At 50.9% G+C, this 17385-nt stretch overlaps 1 protein-coding gene across 1 annotated transcript in view; it reads right to left on the reverse strand.

The window, feature by feature from the left end:
* Window positions 1-7040: 7040 nt before the first annotated feature.
* The window catches only part of LOC135971519 (uncharacterized), a 106273-nt gene continuing 95928 nt past the window's right edge, over window positions 7041-17385 (reverse strand). The window contains exons 5-9 of the mRNA XM_073993193.1: window positions 12822-12982; window positions 11051-11112; window positions 9243-9342; window positions 8001-8142; window positions 7041-7413 (exon numbers count right to left, since the gene is read on the reverse strand). Of these exons, the coding sequence (XP_073849294.1) occupies window positions 8131-8142; window positions 9243-9342; window positions 11051-11112; window positions 12822-12982 (335 nt within the window). The 3' untranslated portion in view covers window positions 7041-7413; window positions 8001-8130. The remainder of the gene's footprint in view (window positions 7414-8000; window positions 8143-9242; window positions 9343-11050; window positions 11113-12821; window positions 12983-17385) is intronic.

Below are 17385 nucleotides of genomic sequence, written 5' to 3' on the forward strand. Positions count from 1 at the left end.
ATCTCCTGATGAGCCTGTGAAATTCTGTCCTGTTTGCCACTGTTACAGTTACAAGCTATACCTTTTCTTCTATGATGTTTATTTCTTGCCTGTTCACCACCGTTACAGTTACAAGCTATACCTTTTCTTCTGTGATGTATATTTTTTGACGGCATGGACTAAATCCTAATTCCACAGTATTCAATGCACATACTCAAGAGACACTTGTTTGAATGCATGGACTAATGGAAAATAGAAGTGGTGATTTCACTTTTAATTCATTATGCCAAACTTCAAGTGTTTACACGCACAATTTTATGGTCCTTTGGATAAACTGGGCTTCTGTGCAGGGTGGTTAGAGATAGAGTGCAGCAAATGGCTCTGTGGCTCTAGGCTCACGAAGGGCTTGAGGGACTTGGTTGGCAGCACCTGTGTTGAAAACTCAGTTCCTCAAATCCATTCAAGTGACCTGCCAGCACACACAGCCCTGCTTCCCAGCTGATTTCTGCAGAGGCTTCTCCTGAATATCCCAGGTGAACGTGGGTTCAGTCAGCACTGCTGGGCTTCCACAGCAAGCCAAGTGCAGGGACGAGGGAGAAGGGGGCAGGGACGAGGGAGAAGGGGGCAGGACCCGACTCTTCCTGGGCCCCAGCGCCTGTGTGTGGGGATGCTGCCTGGCCTAGCTCTTCTTGGGGAGGTCAGGAAAACGATGGCATGGAGGGTGTATTGGCATGAGCCACTTGCTCAAATATGGATCCTAGGTCTGTGTGGGAGGCAAAATAGAAACTTATGTGGATATTGTCAGTAACGTAGCAAATATGGGCTTCTTCCCTAGGGTGGTTGACCCTCTCGCTCATCTGCTGAGCAAAGGCCTGGCCCGGCCTTCTGGGCCTCCACAGTGAGCTTTTCCCAAGCTCTGTCCACTCCGTGAAGATGGCAGGAGCCAGGGCAGACATGGGGTGTTTGTCACTTTTTTTTTTTTTTTTTTTGAGATGGGAGTGTTGCTCTGTCACCCAGGCTGGAATGCAGTAGCGCTGTCTCCACTCAATGTAACCTCCGCCTCCAGGGTTCATTCCACTCTCCTGTCTCAGCCTCCTGAGTAGCTGGGACTACAGGTGCCCGCCACTATGCCGAGCTAATTTTTTGTGCTTTTAGTAGAGACGGGGTTTCACCATGTTGGCCAGGATGGTCTCAATCTCCTGACCTCGTGATCTGCCCACCTCGGCCTCCCAAAGTGCTGGGATTACAGGCGTGAGCCACCATACCCGGTCAGGTGTTTGTCAGTTTTTGAAAGCTACATTTAAGGAATGAAATAGACCAAACAATTACTTATTTTTGAATATTGAATACTTAGTCTACCAGAACACTTAAATGTAGTTAATGTATTTGAATAATAAGGAAGAACTTTCCCTCTGTTTCCAAAGCAAAAGTATAAACAACCTTGTACTTGGCAGGGACTTCACTCTATTTCTAAAAAAGCCAGCAAGCACTTTTCCTGAAATAGACCCATCTGTTCTTCTGCATAGACCCTATTAACTTTTGAGCTACATTTCTGCTGTATCCTGATGTGATAGATTACAGAAAATTTCTTGCTACTGGAACTTGCACGATGCTTTCCTTGTAAACATCAGATAGAAAGTATGGATTGTAAATCTCAGATTAGTTGCCATCCTTGGTCTTGGTAGAGCTGCCACCGACAGCCTCCATCAGTTACAACAGAGTGCATCTCCCCAGCAACCCGGCTTAGATTGCAGACCGAGCCAGGCTCACCGAGGATTCAGTGCAACGTCTTCCAAAGCTGTAGCCACTGCTTTCGGAGGAGACTTGAGAAGCCCTCCCTTTGATGCTTGCGTGTGGCTATTCTCAGATCACAGCAGCTGCAGCAGCATATCAGAGGATGCCGGCAGGGGTGTCCTGGGTAGTGACACCACGGGTAGGGGTCTGCAGTGTCTGAATGAAATGGGCCGTGACACCGAGCAGTCTAGAGGAGTCTGCAGCCACATTTCAAAGGTGCAGTGGCCCAAGGTGAACCCCAGAACACTGAGGAGCCTGGAGTTGACCTGTCATGACTCCATTGAGAGAGCTGGCTGAATTCTGTACCTGTGCGGGCAAAAGATGCCTGTTTCTGCTTGGCCCCTTCCCAGGCCAGGGCTGGGGAGGTTGTCTGCACAGCTAGTGGGAGCTTGACTCTGTTCACACAGGGCTGAGTCCCTCAGCTTTCTGTGAGCCCAGGAAAGATAGACATGCCGAGCTCTCCTGGAAGAGGCCCCTGATGAGTTGAAGCTGAGCCTCAGGACCTTGTGGTGTGTGGGGCAGGTCAGAGTCGGTGCATGCCACGTGGGGGCCCGGCTGCTGTTGTCACTAATTGGGCTCAGCAGACGCTGCCAGTGGACGTGGCTCCTGTGGTACTTGGTTTTCTCCTCACAGGAGTGGGTTTCCCTGCGGTGAAGGTGTGGGGGCTATGACAGGCAGCCTGGCAGGAGGAAGGCACTTGTGGGGTTTTGCCCTGAGGCCCCTTTCCTCTTGAGGAGCAAGAAGGGGTTTGGGATCCTGCTTCTGGCTGTGTTCCCTTGCTAGGTTCTTGGCCTCGGGGGCGGGAGAAACTGAGTGCAGGCCTGAAGCCTGGACCCCTTCCACAGCCTCCGTGGCACTTGTGGTGGTATGCGGGACGTGGCCCTTGGATCTCCAAGCCCTACCCTGGCATGCCCGCCCGTTGGGGTATCTCAGGCACCTGCTGTGTGCCAGGCTTCTTGGTGGGGTGGGTGGTAGCAAGGGCTGTGGGGTAGAGGGGGCACCGTACCCGGATGATGATGAGAAGCATCAGGGAGGCACTTGAGGCAGTCACAGCAGAGCTGAGACCTGCAAGGAGGAAACTGACTGTGGGTGTTGGGGCTCAGGGAGCTCCCTCTACCAGAGCCACAGCGGCCAGTGAGGGCAGAGCGGGGGACCGAGGCCCAGGGAAGCCATGTGCACGGTTCGCATCAGGTGTGCAGGTCTGTCGGGCTGTGCTGCCCTTCTCAGTCCTGGCTGGGCCTGGGGTCCCAGAGGGAATGGAGGGTCCTCACATCTCCCTTTTCTTGCTTCCCTGTTGCTTCCTGGTCAAGGGATGCTTGTTTATTGTAACTCCGGCAGTTATTCTGAATATTAAGAGGCGTTTCACAAAATTGTAGGGAGAGGGACTAGGGATTCATTTTTTTTCTCCCCCTGATTTTACACGGAGGCTTCCGCTGTCTGTTAGTGTGGAGGCAGAGTGCAGATGCTCTGCAGTTATCTGTACAGGAAGAGAAGAGGTGCTGGGAAGTCACAGATCTGATCGTTGCAATAGCACTGACATTTTAAAATGGGAGAATGCTGATGTCTATAATAAGCAGAGTAAAACTTCAGTAGCTTCGATATAAAGATGCCGAGATGATCTTAGAGCCACTTCATCCGTAGATCCTTCTGCAGTGTGGAGTGTGACATCTCCACCAGCCTCTGGTCCGTGGCCGCCTGTGGGTAACTGAATGCTTGAAGTGCAAATGAGAAACTGAACTTCTAATTGCATTTAGTTTTAGTCAAATTTAAACAGCTATATGGGCCAGGCACCGTGGCTCATGCCTGTATTCCCAGCAGTTTGGGAGGTCGAGGCGGGTGGATCACATGAGGTCAGGCATTCGAGACCAGCCTGGCCAACAGGGTGAAATCCCGTCTCTACTGAAAATACAAAAAGTGAGCCGGGCCTGGTGACAGGCGCCTGTAATCGCAGCTACTCGGGAGGCCGAGGCAGGAGAATCACTTGAACTTGAGAGGCAGAGGTTGCAACGAGCTGAGATTGTGCCACTGCACTCCAGCCTGGGTGACAGAGTGAGAATGTCTTAAGAATAAAGAGATTTTAAAAAACCCTACATGCCGCTAGTTGCTTCTGTAGGAGATGGCATGGTTCCAGAAGGTAGACTTTGTGTTGAGAATTCTGCAGCGTCAGGCTGGAGACAGTCACCCTTCCTAGCAGCATGGGCCCCTGGGCTGCTCTTCTACCAGAATGGATGGTGGCATCTCTGGGAGGTATCTGTGGACTCAGATCTCTGTGGATTAGTGACTTGTGTCACTCACAGATACTTAATTTTATGGGTAAATGAATACCTGGACTTGCTGCAACTTCAGGGCGAGATTCGGGAGTAGGGAGTGAAAAGTGACAAGGGGACCCAGGGCTTGTCCTGCCACCCCCAGGACCTGGTCAGGGCACCTTCCCGTCTGAAGCCCCCAGCACCTTGTCGGGGCGCCCTCCCCTGAAGCACCCAGCTCCTGGTTGGGACACCCCTCCCCTCTGAAGCCCCAGCACCTGATTGGGGCGCCCCTCGCTCCTGAAGCCCCCAGCACCTGGTCGGGGGCACCCCTCCCCTCTGAAGCCGCCAGACCCTCCTGGCCTGCGGTGCTGCTTCTCCAAATGCTGCCCTTGGCTGTTTTCAAGGAGTCACTGGCACCCGAGCAGGCTGCGTGTGTCACTTCTTCACGGATCTGGGGTGTCAGTGAAGTCGGTGAAGCTCATTTGTCTCGTCTTCCCCCTCATGTGCCACATCTCACCTATTGTCTGTCCGAGTTCGTGTGTGTGCGTGTTGTGCGTTCTCAGGCTGTACTCAGTGCTTAGGTCACAAGAACGTCTTAGAGCAAACGGATTGTCTGCTCCTAAAGGATGCTGTGTGTTAATCAAAACAAGGTTTACTTGTGGGGTTTAAATTTCCTGGGTGTGTTGGAGGCAATTAGGGGGAAACAAGCTCTAAAAAAGTCCCTGGGAATGAGGAGGGCAATAATGAAAACAATAACTTTATACATACTTAGCAGTTGATTTAATTTCAAGGTGAATTTTGCATTTTGGGGACTCCTAAAGCTACTGTTCATAGGGATTCCTTGATGAGCTGCTTGTTTTCTGTCAAGTAGAAAGTAAAGTGGATCGGATTTGCCTTTAATTCTGACTGACTAGAATCTACTTCCCTTTTCCCCCCATTCATGTTAGGGTGGGGATTGGACTAGAAGAGCTGTAGGATCTATTTCTGATCTTAAATGAATTTTTTCTTGACTCACCTTTATTTTATTGGTGAGCTGCTGCTATTTTTTCCTTGAATGCACTGTTCTTTGGTTTGGGAAATGTGCTATATTTGTACCGTGCTTTAAATGTACACAATGGTTCTAAATTGCTACTTTAGATATAACATCTTAGTTAAAATGTCATCCATAAATCAGGCGCAGTCTGAGGCCTGGAGACCCCTCTTGTCACTTCCTTCCAGCCGTATCTCCTTCCCTGGCCACGTTGCCTCTGGCCGCGTCTCCTCTCCCCACTACGTCACCTCTGGCCTCCCTGCCTGCCTCCCTCTCTCCCTCCCTCCCTCCTGGTGGCCTCCATGGCTCCTGCTGACTGCCCTCCCGAGGGTCTGTTCAAGGCTCCTTCCCCGTTTTCTGCTCCTGAGTGGGTCTCGGGGCCTGGATGTTTCCCATCCAGTTCATTATTTCCAGAGGGGCAGATGATACTACTCACAATATCCTAAACAGGCTGTGAGTCCACCATGCCTCCCAATAGCCAAGGTGGGGGAGAGGGGGTGGCTATTACTCCCCACCTCGCAGGGGGTGCCTCACTCCGGGACACAAATGCACAGCCCACTGTGCCTGTAGTTTGTCTTCTAGGAATGGACCTCTTCTTGTATGGCCTCTCAGATGAGATGAAGCAGGCCCACAGGGAGCAGCTCTTCACCATCAGCTATAGGTGAGTGGGGAGCGGGGGAGACGGTGTCTGGGAATGGAGGCCTTAACGGCACTGACGCAGAAGCCAGTCCTCGCTGACCTCGCCTGCCTTCCCCTCGGGTACCTCGGCACTGGGAAGAGCGTGCACGGCCTGGCCATACTCGGACCCGAGAACCCCAAAATCGCCAAGGACCCATCCTGGATCATCAGATGAGTGGCCCTGGCACGCCCGACTGTGCAGGAGCCCCTGAGAAAATCGGCCTCTAGAGCTGAATATGAAAAGTCAGAAATGCTACTGCTTTTTCCAGGAACATTATGTCATTCTTAAGGTTTTGCCACTGACTGGCAAGTCAGTCTTAAGAGCAACCAAGAAGACGTTCATTGAAATAGTTATGCACAAAGTGCCAAAGATGCACCACATAGAATTTACTTTCTACTGACAAAGGCTAGTTTTACCTCATTAGTTCTAGAATATTTAAGAATCTAAAAATAAAGGGCAACTCTGACTTAACCTCTGCTTGAGTCATTATTTTAAGTAGCATTTAGGGCCTTTATTAAAAAGCAGAAGTAAAATGAAAAGGTACACAAAGGTGTCCCACCTCTGCCTGTGCTGACTCGTGAGACTGATCACACCTAGGCCCTGTGGGAGCGTCCTCCTAACAGACGGAAGTTCAACAGGGCGGCCAGATGGAAGTAGATGGGCTGGGGTGAGTAAGCCCTCGCTTTGTCTTTACAGAGCCAGAAAGGAAAGGCTCCACGCCAGCTCTTGGCCGTTGGACTCTGATTTCCCAAACAGCTGGTTTTTGGTGTCTCCTCTCCCTCCACACAGCTCTCCGCCCACGTTTCTGAGGTACAGCTGTGGTCTCTTGCAGTCTAGAACTGAGGCAGAAACACTGTCCCTACAGGAGGGGTCCCACGAGGGCGGCAGGGCTATCACCCCAGCACCCATGTCTACTCTGGCAAGAGTCATCGGAGAGTTCCAAATTAGGGCCCAGTGAGGATGGTGGCTTGGACTGGATGAGAAGCTGGCTATCAGATTTTTCAAACCCCCACCTTGGTGGTCTTAACATGCAGCTAGGATTGCAATCAAGAGGCCGAGTAGATAAGATTCCTGTGTTCTCTTTTACTTTCTAAGGAGAGCAGGAGCCTGGGGTCCAGGCCCAGGGTCCTGGCCTGCTGCTGTGGATGGAAACTGACACATAGCAAATATGTAACGGTAAGTAAACATGGCATTCCCCTTGGCCTGTGTAAACTACTGGCTTTGTTCTCCTTTTATGACTTGCACATAGTTCAGTGATCCCTATAAAAATATTTTGATAATCTTCGCCCACAAAACTGCAGAGAAAACCTTTAGTAGCCACCCTACTTGGAGTTGTAGGCAAATGTTTAATACGCACATCTGAAAGCATGAGACACAGTCCACAGACAGCACGCACTGGAGTTGGTGGGGCACACAGGCGGTGACAGGTGCTCACTGATTAGGTTTTAATGTCAATAATACCTGCATAAAGTGCTGATCAATAACTTAAGTGTTACAAAAATGGATGGTCCACGGTGAGTCCAGGTTGCAGGCACGTGCAGGTGGGACTGGGTCAGAGGCTCCAGGGCTGCACGTGCTCTAGCCGGCCTGAGTCTGATATGTTGTAGCTGGCCTTGTATTTGGCCAGGATCTTCATGAGGAACCGCAGCTTGAGCCACCACCGTTCTTTGGGAATCCTGTGCCTGTGGAGGGAAGGGGGGGGACAGCAGTGAGGCTGGGAGATGCCACGGCCAGCACAGCGAGCGGTCTTGCCAGAAACACGGGGGTTGTAGGGTCGGCTGAATCAACTAGATGATAAAGCCAATTTCAAGATCAAACAAAACCATTGTTTTTATATTTCTAAAAATTCTTCCCAAAGACCTAGTGGTAGTTTGTTGTTGTTTTGAGACAGAGTGTCGCTCTGTCACCAGGCTGTAGAGCAGTGGTGCAATCTCAGCTCACTGCAACCTCTGCCTCCCAGATTCAAGCAGTTTCTCCTGCCTCAGCTTCCTGAGTAGCTGGGACTCCAGGTGTGCGCCACCACGCCCGGCTACTTTTTGTATTTTTAGTAGAGACGGGGTTTCACCATGTGGGCCAGGCTGGTCTCGATCTCTTGACCTAGTGATCCACCCATCTAGGCCTCCCATAGTGCTGGGATCTTAGGCATGAGCCACCGTGCCTGGCCAAGACCTAATATTTTTTAACTGAGCTTCAGAAAAGCTAGTTCCTCAAATCCCTGAATGAGTTGCCGAATGCAACAGCAATGGACATTCCCCTGTCCTGTACTCACATTGGCTGGGTTTGCTAAGGCAATAAGACCCCGACTTATTCAAAATCCATTTGGTTCTTCAGCTCTGCCACAGGTTGAAAAATAACGTTTCTTTTGCTGATTCCCAGCACACAAACGGAATCATCGGTGGTCAATGTTTTTCCTATAAAAGGTTTAAAAACAGATTAACACTGCCCTGTCCCATGGGCAGGTGGGGGAGCAGAATCACGGGGTGAGATTCCTGGGAACCATGCTGAACCTGGCCTGGAGGCCTGGGGGAGGCTGAGAACAGCTGTGTAGTGTGGCCAGCGCCTGGCCTGGGCTTGCACAGCTCTGCTCTTGTGGGATCACCCTGATGGCTTCCTGGAAAGCAGCTTTTGTTTTTTCTCTCAGTGGAGAGAATTTTTCACTAAATAGTGGAATAGGGAAATTACTTTAAATTATGGCAAAACACTAATAAGAAATTGATGCTCACGTATACACACACTGAGGCACGAGAAGCATCCGTAGCTAAATTAGCAAGAGAAAATGGATGTAGAAAGAATCAGTCAGTTCTTCAAAAAGACAAACCGATTGAAACTATTCACATCACTGTTTTTTGTAGACTGTCATTCTTCTAAGTCGGACATTGGCAGTGATAATGGATTGCCCTAATAAAAGCACACATCTGGTATGACTGAAGAAAGCTGAGGGGGGTGGGGGTGAGAAAGATGCTGGCACAAATAACCACTCAGGAATGAGTAGGGACCAGCCATGTTGGAACCATTAACAAGAGTAATGTGTCATGTTTTCCAAAACTTTTCAGCTTATCTAAAGATTTGTTAGAATATGTAACTTACAAAACTGATTTAAGGAAAAACATGCATAGTTCTACAAACACGAAGAATTCATTCAGCAGCCAAATCTTCCTCAAAACTGGAAGTTCTGATGGATGGAGTCATAAGGAGGTTGTCCTACCAAACATCCCCAAAATAGAAGGCCCCACTTCAACTGTGAGGGAAACTGCGGGCTGACGCTCAGGATCTCCAGAGCAAAAAGCCTACACAAAAGAACTTCAGGTTGAATCTAGCAGTGATAAAAGAGAACATGTCACGCACACCCAGGAATCCAAGGTTGGTTAAATAGCAATGCTCAGAAACCAGCAGGAGTTAGAACATCACTCGCAGCTCAGTACTGAACTGAACAAGGAACCAGCAGCCTACTTCTCCCCGATAGGACAGCATTTTCACCAAGGCAGACGGCCTCCCTCCCCGGACCCCTTACCTCTGCCCTGGGCCTCCCTGAGTTTCGCAGTGATCCACTCCGTAGCTCTGGCAGAGATTTTGGTTCCAAAGTTTCTATCAAATGGAGAAGGTGCCCCACCCTGTTGGGGGTTAGAGTCATATGAAATATCAGTTATACAGTCACACTTTGCTGTGAAATAGAAATGACGATTTCTATTTCACAGAATTTATGTTTTTGTTTCTAAGTCTTTAGGGATAGCTGGAACAGAACAAAACAAAATCTGTGATTCCTGTAGCCTGAACTCAGCCTGCTAAGCAAAAGTATCAAGTGTTCCCCCCTGCCCAGTAAGAGAAGGATTTTAATAAATGGAACGAGTCAACTAACCATCTCCAATATTTTAAAATCTTAAATCAAGGTTTCATAGACTCATCTGGGGTGGGGATGGGTCACAGCTTTAAGAATCTGATAACCGTTGTGGATTCTTTGACAAAGTCACACAGACGCCTACTATTTCATCATTTCAGGGGATTCATGAGCTCTCTGAAATAAGTCCACGGGCTCTGGTTTAAAAGTATAAAGAATACGAGGTGGTGAAGGAGGAGTGTGTGGGAGTTAGGAATCCTGGACCGCTGTGTCCCAGGCTCAACTCATAACACGCGTGTGCCTGCATGCAGCTCATTCCAGGTCATTCTGATTTGAGGGTGAGTGTCAAGTATCTTACACGTCTGATAATCCAGTTTAAATCTTAGGAAGCTCTGGTTTTTAACCTGATGCCGTGTTTAGTTTGAATAAGCATTTCCAAGTAATGGGGGTGTCACTGTTTTCATGAAAGCTGACAGTTCCCTTAAAATCCCCATTACTCAAACCTCACCAACGACTAGAAGCCTAAAGCTGCTGATGTTTGGCATGAATTAAAAGGTTAGATGTTTTGGCTGGGCACGGTGGGGATCACGCCTGTAATTCTGGCATGTTGGGAGGCTAAGGTGGGCGAATCACCTGAGGTCAGGAGTTTGAGATCAGCCTGGCCAACGTGGTGAAACTCCATCTCGACTGAACATACAAAAATTGGTTGGGCGTTGTAGTGGGCGCCTGTACACCCATCTACTCGGAAGGCTGAGGCAGGAGAATCTCTTGAACCTGGAAGGTGGAGGTTGCAGTGAGCCAAGATTGCACCACTGCACTCCAGCCTGGGCAACAGAGCAAGACTGTCTCAAAAAAAAAAAAAAAAAATGTCTCCCAGCTAAATGGGAGTATGCGTATACTCCAGATCATTTTGTTGTATAGTCACAACATATGCAACACAACAAACCGACCCAGGATGTCGATTTCACCTAAGCCCAGCTAACAGGGAGTCATGAAATCTTGTGCTGTCTTGCTCTGTCCCACCCAGAACGTGAATCATCCCTGTGCCCTAAAGTCTCCATGCTGTCTGTGCCTCCTGCCCCTGAGTCACTCAGTAGCCACCTTGGTTATCAGATGGTTATCAGCCCCCACCCCCTTATGTATACAGGGGGTGGGTACTATCCCCAGGTCCAGGCACCCACTGGAGTCTTGGGACACATTCCCTGAGGCTAAGAGGGATGGCTGTATTTCCTCCTTCATAAACATCAGGTGTTAGAGAAATGATTGCGAGATATCTAATAGAGTAAGACTATAAAGCAAAAGTTTTAGTTGTCTAAATGCAAGAAAGTCTTTAGAGCAACACACCACAACTCTCTTCTGCATATGCCCAGTGTGCAGTGCACTCCAGCAGCAAAGAAATTACCACTCATCCAGCCCAAAGTCACCAGAACCTAAGAACCGCGGTGTGACAGTGACCGTAAGATCAGCCCTGGTCTCTCATTCACCTGAGCACAAGGCTCCTCTGGATGGTGGTCTTTATTTTCTCCGTCAGGTGCTCCACATTGGACTGGAAAAGAGTATTTTGTTAATCAGACAATAAACTTACGCTAAGCACCCACTGTGTGCCAGGCCCTGCAGGGCGGGAAGTGCCAACCAAGCGTGGCGGTGAGTGTGGCCAAGGAGGTTGCAAGCTCTCATGGCTCAGGTCTCGGGGAGCCTCCCCCAGTCGGGGAGAGCATGTCTGCAGCGATGAATGCTGAGCGCAGGGCACAGTGAGCAGCCCTCATGGCGGCCACTAGAAATGCCTTCCAGAATCAACAGGGTCCCTCTGAAGATGATAATTCCTAGCACTCATTCACGGCTCTATTGCCCCTTATTTATTTTCATGACAATGTTCTACTCGGCGCTCTCAGCGGAAAAGAGCGAAACCCCATCTCTACTGACAAATACAAAAAACTAGCCGGGCGAGATGGTGGGCGCCTATAGTCCCAGCTACTTGGGAGGCTGAGGCAGGAGAATGGCGTGAACCCGGGAGGCAGAGCTTGCAGTGAGCTGAGATCCGGCCACTGCACTCCAGCCTGGGCGACAGAGCAAGACTTCGTCTAAAAAAAAAAAATATATATATATATATATATATATATATATATAATTTTATAAAAGTTAAAAAAAAAGTACACCTGTTTGGGGCAGCTCCATTATCATCTTATGGGACCCACTGCTGACAGCAACATCACAATGTAGTGAACGACTCCACAAGCAGTCACTATGACACAGTGAAGAAATTCATGATTCACATGTCACATAATTAGTGACAACACCAAGGCCCTTTTTACTTGATCTATTTGGCTCAGAAACAAGTAACATCCTAACTTTTTAAAAGACAACGGTGCTGGGCACGATGGCTCACGCCTATAATCCCAGCACTTTGGAAGGCCAAGGTGGGCAGATCACGAGGTCAGGAGTTCAAGACCAGCCTGACCAACATGGTGAAACCCCATCTCTATTAAAAATACAAAAATTAGGTGGGCATGGTGGCATGCGCCTGTAATCCCAACTACTCGGGAGGCTGAGGCAGGAGAATGGCTTGAACCTGGGAGTCGGAGGTTGCAGTGAGTCAAGATCATGCCACTGCACTCCAGCCTGGCTGACAGAGTAATATATAACATATATTTATTTATATAACTAACTAAAGACAATTGTTCAGTTGCATTTTATCTGCCAAGGCCTGTCCTCCTGCATGGAGTTTAGCAACTTTGAACACTGCAGGGTCCAGGCCGGGATTCTGCTGTGCCGTCGAAGCAGGGGCAGACCCCGGGGTCGGCGACACCCTTCCCTAAAAGAGCCACAGATGCCAAGAAACCACGGCCGTGTCTGTGTCAGTTTAGAGGCAGACGCAGCATCAGAAGCCTCAAGATTTAAAAGATGCTGCAGCCAGCTCCAGAACCAGTCGCAGACGTGGGTGGTGACTGTCAGCGGAGGCACTCAAATCGTTTGTGACAGAAGTGAGAAAACATTACACAACAGACTACATCAAAAAAACAAGCTTGTGTTTCACACAAGAGACTAGAAGGTGTCCTCAACCAGGCACGTCCGCCATCACCTGACACTTGGGAGAGGCACCTGGGCGATGCGAAGGGCATCAAGCGTGGCATGTTCGGTAGCACCTCCGTCTCCATGCCCCCTCGAAAAGCAAACCACCCTAGACACGATGATTCGCTCCGCAGCACCGAGAGGATCCCAAGGGGACGGTCCCCTGAGGCCAGCCCCGTCACATACCTGCAGATCCCCAATGTCGAAGGGCTCTTCGAAACTGTATGCAGCATCGGCTCCGGCCGTGAGCCCCCCCATGTTGGCCAGGTAGCCACAGTAGCCGCCCATGGTCTTGATGAACACGCGCCACTTGGTTCCGCTGGCAAACTGTTGATGCGGTCGCAGGTCTGGTCAGAGAAGAGATCAGTCACTCCAGCCTAGGGCCAGGGTGCACCCACCATCCCAGAGCTCCCCTACCAGTGAGTGCAGCAAGGCCCCACACCGTGCCTGAGCATGCGGTCCCAGCATCGCACAGGGGTGAAGGGTGTGCAGCAGCCAGGATGTGCCTCGGAGTGGGTGTGAACATGCCCCCCCCCCCTCGCCAGCCACCTGGAGGTGACCTCGATGACCTGTGGTGGGGACCTGGCCATCTGCCGCTCCCTTCTCCCAGGCCCCATAGGAGGAGACTGAAAAGACGACCCCATAAGCCAGCTCACTCCATGCTGCTCTCCGACTGTCCCTGCTGAAGCAGCTTTCACCAGACACGGACACGGTTAGGTGTGAGCTGAGAAGTTAGGGGGCTGTCACCTGCCAGCTTTGTCCATGGGAACAGCTGTGCTATTCTATTTTCTTCAGAAAAGCTCCCTGTGATTTTAGAGTTGTGGCCGTCTTCCATCCATTGGTGAATGTTACATTAATAGAAACTCTACTCAAAGTCAGATGGTGGTTCTTACACCCAGGCGCCTGGGGGTCTTTCGGATAGCATAGGCATGAGGTCCCAGAGTGAAATGTCTGCCATCCGCCCTCCACAAGGACCCAAGCTCAGCAGGGAGAAAGACAGCAGAGAAATGCATCGGCCACCTTCCCACCCACACACCAGTCCGGGCTACAGCACCCTCTCCTGGCACTCTGCAAAGCCTCTGCCTGGGCCTCAGCTCCCACCCCGGCCCCCTCTAATCTGTTCACACAGACTGGAGACCCATCTATAAAAAACATAAATCTGATCAGTTCTTGGTTCATTCAAAACCCTTTGCTCACTTCAAGTACACGTCAAGCCTTTCTCTGGAATCCCTGGCCCCTCCTGCTTCTGACACCAGGTCCGGCTCTAGCTCCAGCCACCCCAGGTCCTCCTCGGGCCTCTCCATATGCTGGCCGCTATGTACATCACATTCAGGCACAGTGGTGGGCAGGAGAGCAGCCCCCAAAGGAATCCCGGTCCTAATCCCTGGAACCTGGGGATGTTCCCTCATGAGGTGATAAAGGTGAATCCTGAGGACTACCCAGGTGGACCCTAAGTGCCACCACCTGCATCGGCAGATGAGAGGTGCAGAGGCCCTGGAGCAGGATGCTGCACACCCACATGGGAGGAGGAGGTGCCAGGGAACAAGGCGTGCAATGCCCGGGGCTCTGGGCACCTGAATGGGCCACGAGGGACTCTCCTGGAGCAAACACTCTGGCCTCAGCCCATGGCTCCCACCCTCCAGAGCTGTGCGAGAATGAGTAGTATTTTCCAGCCCCAGGTGTGTGGTCAGGGTCACAGTGGCCACGGGACACACACAGGCACCTTCCTCAGCTCTGACCCCGAGGGAAATGTCATTTCCTCAGGAAAACGTCACCTGGTTTCTAGGACCGCAAAGTTCCCTCTGTCAGGGGCCCTCGGGGCACCCCATGTCCTCTCTTCATAGAAATCACCACGGTGTCTCCCTGTAGTTACCTCGTGGTTATTTGACTTGCAGTCCTCACTAGGCTGCACATTCCATGAGGGCAGGAACTGTGGGCTGGGCTTACACCACTGCACTATCAGCAGGACCCGGCCAAGCCCCCACAGCAGGCGCTCAAGAAATGATTGTCTCTGAATGACACAAGCACAGTATTCCCCAGCCAGCCAGCCAGCCGTCCGTCCGTCCGTCCGTCCGGGTCAAGGGCTGATCCTGCAGGATTCCCTAACAGGCCTCCATGGGACTCAACCAAGAGTAAAAGCACGAAGTGGGAGTGTGGACTTGAGACTGGGAGCCACACGAGAGTCTGTGCACCAAAGTTTAACACCCACTGGGAAATTTTCACTTGAGTACTTCGGATGAAATTTAAAAGCACATTTTGTTGAATAAACACAGGCTTGATTAAACCATTCCAACCTATACTTCATTTCTTTGGCAGACTCTTTTCCTCCCAAAATAATTGGTTGACGTATTCAAAACTGAACATGGGCTCTAGTTAGAGGGCCACTTTGCATTGTGTCAAAGCCCATATGGGGAGAGAAACAGGCAACGGGAAGAATTACTGTCTTTGTGCTTAGGGAGGACAGAGGACAGAAACCCATCAAGGGTCCAAAGAGCCCACAACTGCCTTCTTGAAGGGCCAGTGCAGAATTCTGAGGGTTTCACTCTTCCACCTGTCTGTAATTGGGTCTCTAATTGTGATCTAAGACTTAAGATGCTGTAAGGCTTTCAGACTTTCCCTTTGTCTTAGAGAATCCCAGGCACGGGAAGAAAAATGTTGGTGGGGCATCAGGACCCCCAGAGGCACAAAGCCTCATAGATTATTTCTCCAACTGAATCTCCCCCGCAGCCCACCCTGAGGTGGGGAATTACTGTCACTCGTTCAAAGAATGATATCAACTGCTTAATGGCAAAAGAATTCTGCAGGCAAAGCAGGTCTCCCAAGAGGCTGATTTGTGCCCGAGCGTGTCTGAGTTCTGGTCCCGCCAGGCTGCCGCTGTGGGTGTGTAGAACAGTGGAGCCCTGACAGCTGAGCCATGCCCCCAACCGTGTGCTCCTTTGAGTGTAAACGCAGTGACAGCTGGGATGGAAGTGTCTGCCTTTGCTGGAGCTTAGATACAGCTTTCCTGAACTCTCTCCTCATTACCTAGATCGCATCTGAAGCCTGAATTAGCTTCTAAAAATAGCAAGTCACTCTGGCCGTGCCTCAGGCAATTAGTCGAAGTAGCACTGACAAGGAGGCGGCCAATCCCAAGCGTGGCCCTGCGTGGACAGCAGTTGTAAGTGGCACTTGTCAGGCAGAGCCTGTGACCTCAGCCATTCTTGCCTCACAATGGGATGTGCCCAGCAGACACAACCCCTTGTAAGGGCACACACACTATCCTGCTAGGAAATTCCCCAAGGAGTCCCATGGGAGCAGGAGCCCCAGGCTACAGTTCAAACATCACCAGCACTTTGCTCCATTGGTGTTAAGAAACATAAATTGGTGGTGAAAGATAAGGTGGTGTTTGCTACAGTGTTAAGATAGAAAAAAGGCACTGACTTCTCTGTGAGAACCACCTTGTTCTGTGAATCTGCAGGGAGGCCAGTTTTCCCATGACTGGTATCCCTCATGGCAGCCGAGCCTCTGCTGAAGTCGGTGGCCAGAAGGGGCAGGGGGTGGGGCTCCCATCCCTGCTACAGCAAGGGACCTGCAGCAAAGCACAGCCGCTGGCCGGGGTAGTGCTGCGCTGAGTGCGGGGTGCGAGGGTGGAAGCATGTGTGGACATCTACAAGGTGCTAAAGGAGAGTGAAGCCAGCGATGGCTGGACCCTAATGGCATTCAGTGAACAGAGGTCAAGCGCGGGGGCCCAAGGAAGTCCAGGGAACAAGCCAGGGCTAGCCTCTGCCAGGCCAGTACAGCACCAGGGAACGCAACAGGGAGAAGCCCAGGAGAGAGATGGCCCTCAACTCGAGTGGGAGGCACAGGAGGCTGCAGTCGACCTCACGACCCCTCCACTCCCTTCCCTGCACTGGAACTCAGTTCTGAAGGAAGAAGCCAGAACAGAACTACTGTTTTCCTGGGTTCTGTGCCAAGCTGAACTAAGGAGTCTCCAACAGGGCTGGGAGTTTTCACCGCAAACTCCGGAGCTGGTTCGGACGTGAACATCTAAGCTAAAGGCCAGCGGCTGCTCTCCAGGAGACACCCGGCGGCCAATCCACTGACATGACCCCACGTTCCAAGGTGGCCACCATCCCGTCTGCAGCCGAGTGAGGACCCTCTCTGCAGCAAAGGCCTGTGGAACTACCACAGGTCCTCATGTCCAGCTCATGACCATAGAGGTTGGTCAGCTTATCAGGGACCTGAGGGGCCACCTTGCAGGTGTCAGCACCACGCCCATAACCAGCAGAATTCACTCCTCCCAAAGCAAATGTTGGTGAAACTGCCTGCCCAGGAGGGCATGATCTGGGCTCTCTAAAGAACCTCTCATCTCAACAGGAAGGCTGTGGTTCCAGGCAGCGGCCCCCAGTGGTCACAGCTCTGTCCCATATCTCGTACGTACCAGGCACTCAAACCCCTTCCTGCAGGCTCCCACAGCTGGCCCTGCAGCCTCGCTACTCAACGCAGGCAGGAGAGGCCGGCTCCAGAGAAAAGGTGCTCAAAACTCCCCTAGTCTAGGTGGGATAGAAACACGACCCCAAGGACTGGATATATCATCTCACTTTTAATCAATAAAGACAGGTTCTCCCTAAGGCAGAGAAGCTAAAAAATTTACCCTGTTCTGGCCAGTGTGACTGACATAAAGCCAAGCTAACAAAGGGTGGGGGGGAAAGAGTAATAATAAATCTGGCTCATTCTTAGCACAGAAGAAACAAATTGCTAAAATAAAATA

The sequence above is a fragment of the Macaca fascicularis genome, chromosome 6 (assembly GCF_037993035.2).
Source record: "Macaca fascicularis isolate 582-1 chromosome 6, T2T-MFA8v1.1".
Taxonomy (NCBI): Eukaryota; Metazoa; Chordata; class Mammalia; order Primates; family Cercopithecidae; genus Macaca; species Macaca fascicularis.